General features: G+C 26.2%; 1 protein-coding gene across 1 annotated transcript in view; it reads right to left on the bottom strand.

Moving 5' to 3' along the window:
- LOC102595151 (cytochrome P450 82C4-like) overlaps positions 1-1,636 on the bottom strand; it is a 5,089-nt gene extending 3,453 nt beyond the window's left edge. Inside the window, exon 1 of the mRNA XM_006339134.2 lies at positions 674-1,636. Coding sequence (XP_006339196.1) covers positions 674-1,621 — 948 coding nt within the window. The 5' untranslated portion in view covers positions 1,622-1,636. The remainder of the gene's footprint in view (positions 1-673) is intronic.
- Between the last annotated feature and the right edge of the window lie 5,805 nt (positions 1,637-7,441).

The raw sequence follows: 7,441 nt of genomic DNA, 5'->3' as shown, positions 1-7,441 counted from the left end.
ATATATATATATATATATATATATATATATTTCATATATAGAAGTTACACTTTAATAAAGTAAATACGTTGTTACTTCCTCCTTTCTAGTCTATGTGACAACATAATTTATTTATTTTTAGTATGTTTTAGAAAGAATGACATTTTGTAAATGTTACTAAATAGTTTTGTTGCCGCATAAATATTAAATAACAAGTTTCAAAATTTTTATAGCTATACATAAATGTTACTATAATATTCCATTCATGACCGCAAGTTTTAAAAATCATCACGCCTTTCTTAAGCTCCATGTTTATTCAGACTATGCCGCTTAAATTGAATCGAAAGAAGTACAACCAATTAAAAATATATTGATATTGTTAAATTTTATATTGTCAGTATATATCAAGAAAGAATATACTCCTCCCGTTCACTTTTATTCTTGTTCACTATTTTTAAAAAAAAATCATATTTATAACATCTCAAGAAAAAAACAATTATTTTTTTCTTATTTTACGCTTAACCTTAATTACTTATTCCCCAAAGCATTTTTCAAGACAAAAACTATACATCAATTAATTTTGACCTTGTGATAAAAATACTATCAATTAATTTTTCTTAACGAGTGTGTAAAATTCAAAATAAATAAGTAAAAGTGAACGAAGGGAGTACGATTTAAGAGTGTAGAAACGTACCAATACTGTAGCCTTGATAACTGTATCTCTTGTATAACCATATGCTTTGAAATCCTCAAGTTTTGTCACTGAAAGCATTGAATCTATACAATCTTGTTCATTATTATTATCACCTTCAATTTTCTTTTTCTCCATATGTTCATTAACCCAACTTTGAAGAATATCATCCAAGTCCTTGTAAATTTGCTTCATGGTCTTAATATGCCCTTGAAAATCCACATATTTGAAAATCTTGAATGGAATCGCATCGTATAAAATAAATTCCCCAGCAAGATACATAATCTTAGCAAAGGCCTTTCTAAAACATTGTGCCTCTTCGTCTTTCTCTAAAGATATGTACCTCTTACCAGCAATCATCTTCACGATTATATTCAGAGTTAATTTCTCGAACCATTTACTGATATTAATCGTGTTTGAATTATCACCCTTACCACATAAATTATACAACTCCTTGATGCTAATTTCCACCTCAGAAGTTCTAACATGTTTGACTTTTTCAAGTCTAGTGCTAGAAAGAACATTTTGTAGCACGAGTTTTCGTACTTGACAATAATATGGACCATAATTAGCAAAAGAGAATCTCGCGTAATTATAACCATAATGTTCAGCTGCTAGACTAATTGGTCTAGCCGCGAGTTCTTTATCATTAATTGTGAAGCAATCTTTCGCTGCTTCCCAATTATTAATCACACAATAACGATACATACCTAACTTGATAGTGAAAATCGGACCATACTGATCAGACAATTTTCCAAATGTTCGTGCTAGAGGGACGTTTTTGCCATCGCCAAAACCACGAAGATGGCCTATGATTGGCCATGATCCCGGAATTTCTGGGGGTAATTTTGTACTTTTCCAATTTCTTGTCCATAGAATGATTGATAGAGAAAAAACTAGAAGGGTTGCAAGTGTAATTTGTAGATCATTGAAAGAAAAATTATCAGACATTATTCCCAAAGGAAGAAGGAAGCTTTTTTTTTCAAGCCAATATGCTTATGTTAGTGTATAATATAATGTCAAGTTTATTTATAGGGAAGTTACTACTATGATATATTTTTTATTTACCAAGGTTTCGTTTGATTCGAAGACAAGTTATGCATAAAGTAATATTGTATGCATCATAATTTAAAGATTAGTACTATAAAAATTAATAATGTATGATAATATTTGTCATGTCGAGATTCAAAAATATTTGCTTTTTATTAGAAAAATTCATTTAATTCATGAAGGTAATTATTTTAGTCATTTTAACTGTAATCTATTTTTCTTCTTCATAAAATAATACATAAATTATCACTTATACATATATTATTTATCAGAATAATAAATCATTACATTGGGGAAGTTGGATTTTATGCAAGTAACAAAATGTTGATAAAATATTTTATTGTTAATACTAGATTTTGTGCAGATATTATAATGCAATAAAAGAGCCCTTTTATTTTTTAAATTAAGTATAATAGGTCAATAATTTTAAATAAAATGATTGCAAATGTCCATGGAATTTGCGCACTTTTCTATATATAGCATATTGGCCTGTATCTATTCTCTGTGCATTTGGAAGAGGTAGGGTTTGGCTGTTTTCGTTTTTCGATTTTTTATTCGATGTTCGATATTTATATAGGGATTCTGATTAATTATTTTAGATGCACATGGTGTAAGATGCATTTAAGGGGAATCTTTGCCTAACAAATTTTTTTCATATTCAAAACTCGAAATCGATAGCTTTAATTAAAATTGCACTAAAAGGATTATATATATTTATCTCATCATAAGCATCGATATATATAAAAAATTATTAAATTAAAATTAAAATTTTAAGCCTTTTATATAATATTTAGATTACAATGAGTATATATGTTATTGTTTTTGCATGGAATATACTATAAATTAATTCATTTTTCGAGCCATTTTGCTCTATACACAATGATTATAATGCATAGTATATCATTTGATATTGACTTATTTGTTATTATATTAACTATGCCACCCTTCAATTTATTACCCCTAATTTTAATAGTATTTTATCTCTTAAACATTTTGTCGTTTTTTCATGACAAACTTCCAAAACAATTATTTATTATTAATAAAAAGAAAAAAAAGGAAACAGACAAGCATCCAAAACTTATTCTACACGATTAATTGGCATTCAAAGAAATAATTAGACAAATTCTTAAAAGTCACTAGTACTATTCTTAATCGGTGTTAGTTTATTATTATTATTTGTCTCAATTATGTGTTTTATTTTATTTTTAGTATGTTTGGAAGGGGATATTATTTCTTCAATTTCAATATTTCACTTGAAAGGTTTAAGATCATAAAATATAAAAATATTTGATACACTAAGCATTTTTTCATGAGTTTAAGATTATCAAATTTAAATGTGTCTATTATTTACTTAAGGATCGTCTGATTTGTAAAATAAAAGATAATAATCCTATGATAAAATGCGAAATTACTTTATTTCGCGTTTGGCTGATTTCTTATTATGCAATTAGTTTTTTTATTTTTGTACCATCTTCAAAAAGAGACAACAGTTCCGAGATAAATATCAGAGTGACCAAAATACCCTTCTAAAACTCTTCACACAAAGTACTTTAAAAATATATAGTTAAAATTGGAAATAAAAGGTAATACAAACACATGTGTTTTATATTAGTTCTTATATATTTTATTTTTAATCCGATAAATCAAATATTTACCAAAATAAATATAATCCATGTATAATTTCGTTCAACCACCAAATGACCCTTTAATTATTCCAAGATTTGTCTTTATTCTTGCTTTTTCATATTTTATGATTTTATCTTTTATCCTTACTTTTTCACGTCCCAAGAAAGATACAATGCATATTATTTATATATTTATGTATAATCATAGTATATTTTTCCTCCTTTGTTTATTTACATGTTGAGCCAATTAGTGTAGTTGATTTTTAATTTGTAAGAAAGATTCTTTAGTACTGAGAATAATGCATGTAGATTCAGCAGGATTAAGGGGTAAACAAGTTATGTACATAACATCGAAATAATAAATATTTTTTTGTGGAGTACCAATTTATATTTTCTTATCATAATATTTCACAAATTGTGTTGCATATCGAGAGGGCATAATGTATTTCAGAAGAAGAAAAAAATAGTTACACATATACTCGTCTATCATCCCACGTTAACTACCATCTTTTTTTCTTCTTCATATCCCTAAAAGCATAACTCTACAACAAATTTTAAAAATACTATACAACTTATTTGTAAAACTTAATTCCGGAACTTATGTTGATCGAGGTGAAATTTCAATTTCGGAAGGTAAAAACTTAGAGTGAATTAGAATTCGATAGATAAGGGTACTTAGGTCAATATTTTTCTATTTAATGAATGGCAAAGACAAATATTGAACACCTAAAATACGAGGGATAAAAATTAAACACCAATCAATTTTAACGACAATTTGTGCAGAAACATGTATCGTGTTAGCTCCGGATGAAATGGGCCAACTCATGGGCTTCACAACTTAGCAAATGAAAATTAAATCTAACACTTGGCCCAGTTAAGGTCTGGACTGGGCTTAGGGCAAATGATTGGGTTCCTATTTTGGGCCTAATGAGGATGGGCTTAGACAAGAGAATAGTGGGTTATATGAAATTACCATTTTATTGACGAGGATTCGATTTCACACCTTATGATCTTTTTCCCATTTCCTACCCCCACATTTTAAAAACTAAATAAATTAAATTTACATAATTTATATTATAATGGAAGAAGAAACTCAATAGTCAATAGGACATAGCATTGGCTAAGACATAATAATAAAAACTTATCGGTATTCGAGGTTTATATCAGATTATACTACTTTATAATAAAAATGTATGTTAAGATACATGTCAGATATTTATTTGAATTGATATAAACACTAAATAACGATTCGTTTTATAAGATACAATAGTAATATTCAAATTTGTATGAAGGAAAAAATGTTTTTAAAAAAAAAAAATTATTTTTATGACAGATTTATCAATAATGTTCATGAATGCTTTCTCTCCTAGGTACTGTTTATGAATATAAATATTGATTAATTATAATCAGATCTAGGTCGATCCACTTATAATTAGTGGAAAATACTTTATGAGCTGTGTTGATATCTTTGCTTTAACACCAAAATGGACATAGCGTGTAAAAAATATTTAATTAATGTCACTCATCAGATAGGCTAATTAATAAAATTGATTTTCAAATTTTATTCGGGAGGGACTATATATATTCTGCTCTGTCATATATATTCTCATGTTTATTTTAAATCAATATTATTATTTATTCTTCATTCTATTGTTGTTAGTATTTTTTTACAATTTTGATTATCTTTAATATTTAAGAAAATGGCTTAATATACTTTTTTAACTTTGTCATTAAAAATTAATATATAAAATCAACTCACGTATATTTTTATCATTACACAAATAATTCCATTATATCTTTTTCGTTCAATAGAAGTAAAAATTTCAATCATAAGTTAGTTCTTTTGATAGTTTATTTTTAGAAACAATCCATATATATTTAATTACGTACATTTACACAAATTTCATAGTATTATTAGCTAATTACATTATATCTCTATTCTTTTTCAAATTACAAAAAATCCTTAAATTTGGTGAAATCCGGATACATCCCGATACATCACTTCTTTGTTTTGAACACATCCTTCAACATACTGATATTGTCCTGATACCTGGCGTAAAGTGATGTATCTGACTGATACATCGCGTAAAGTAACATCATGATACATCGCATACATCCCGATACATCATGTAAAATAGGGATTTTTGTAAAAAAAATAAATGCTAAGAAATTTTAAATAGTAAAATAAGTTGTGTATTTAGGTGATTTTTATTTTTTATTTTTTCACATACATAAAAAAAAAATTAAAACCTTTTAAACTTCTTTGATTCAACGGCTAAATTGAACTACTTTTTTTTTTTACTTTTATACTAATTGGGTGCTATTCCTTAATTTTGCTTGTACGATCAAATATACTCCTATATAATTTCTGCTAGACGAAAAAATATAACGTATCTGAGTTTTATTTATATAATAACAATAAGAATATACGTGAGCCACATTTTTAACAAGGAATTCATCAACTCTAAATAGTATTGACATATATATCAGATCTTTTTTTCTTAATATTTTTTCATCATTACATCTCCCTCTTGCTGGAAAACAATTTTTTTAAATCAATGGTTTATCAAAAACAACTTTTTTACGTTTACAAAAATAAAAATAAACTCAATTTATACATCAATTTTTTCGAACCTCATTTATTAAATTACACCAAATAAATTGTCGTTAGCATAGTTGTAACTTTGTCATATTTCTCCATGGCTTTATTTGCTTTGTTTTCAGTGCTTGAATTAATTAATTAAATTTATTCTTTTGTTATATGCCGTAGCTGTTGTGATAGGTACTGGCTCTATCTCAATTCAATAAAAAGTTAAAAATTCAGAAGACGACAATTCAATGACTCCAAAATCAGTCAGCTTTTTCTTTATTTTAAATCATTTCTCCATGACCTGTCTTTCATGTGCTCTTCCAAATGCACTTTCTTTCAAATTTCTACCCATAAATATATTTTATAATACAAAAAAATAATATAAAAAGTACAATGTTCACTGTCATACACCAAGAAATTATCATAAATATTCATATAAAGGGAATGTTTTTTCTTCAATTTACCATAGGGAAAAGGTGTAAATATTAATTTTTCAATCTAGAGCAGATACATTCTTTGGTTTAAAAAAATAGGAAAATTATACAGAATAACAAATATTTAGCCTATATTTAGTAATATAGCTATAGTTTAAGAGAATTGTAATTTATGGTTACAGTTTCCCCAATTTTTGCTATTCGTCTTATTTGTAGTATTCGTTTGATTTGTATAAATCTAGAATTTTATATATGCTTACTCTAATTATTTGTATACGATTTATGAAAACTTCATAATAAATTATCGTGTTTGTCGATTGACAAACGAAATATACAAATGGAGTTCTGAAAAATTTCTAATTGTATAAATACAAAATTTGTATATATACTTACTCCATTTGTATATTCGCAAGCGAAGTATACAATTAGGCATAAACAAATTGCATATTCCATAACAAACTGAACTATAGATATGTAGCGCAATTATCAAAACTATGGCTATAAGGCATTTTTATGTCTATTATATTTGCTATTTCTAAAATTTTCTCATATATACTCCTGTCGGCTAACAATTTATTAACATATCTATATTTACTTAATTACAAAATGTATAATTCTGACCTTTTAATTAAAAACTTTCACAACTTTTAAAGATTATTTCACCTCTTTTTTACACCTTTAGATCCGACCAATCCAAATGGAAAAAAAAAATAATTCCTAATAGATGAAGAATTGATATTTTTTTTAAAAAAAATGGGTTGGATTTGAGTACGTAAAAAATGAATGGAAGTCAAGTGACATTTTTAGAATTTAAAAATCGATTTTAATAATATCATACACCAAGAAATTATCAAAAAATTCATGTAAAGGAATGATTTTTCTTCAATTCACAATAACAGGAAGAGGTTTTTGATAAGTTTTTTTCAATAATAAGAATTAGTTATATTTTCTTACTTACTTATCAAACATTAAAAAACAATAGATTTTACACAAATTTCATAGTATTAAGAGTTAATTACATTCTATCTCTATTTTTTTTTTAAATTGTAAAACCCCCTTAAATTTGGTGGAA

This window comes from Solanum tuberosum, unplaced genomic scaffold (genome assembly GCF_000226075.1).
Source record: "Solanum tuberosum cultivar DM 1-3 516 R44 unplaced genomic scaffold, SolTub_3.0 scf00008, whole genome shotgun sequence".
NCBI lineage: Eukaryota > Viridiplantae > Streptophyta > Magnoliopsida > Solanales > Solanaceae > Solanum > Solanum tuberosum.
This window is presented reverse-complemented; position numbering and strand designations above follow the sequence as displayed.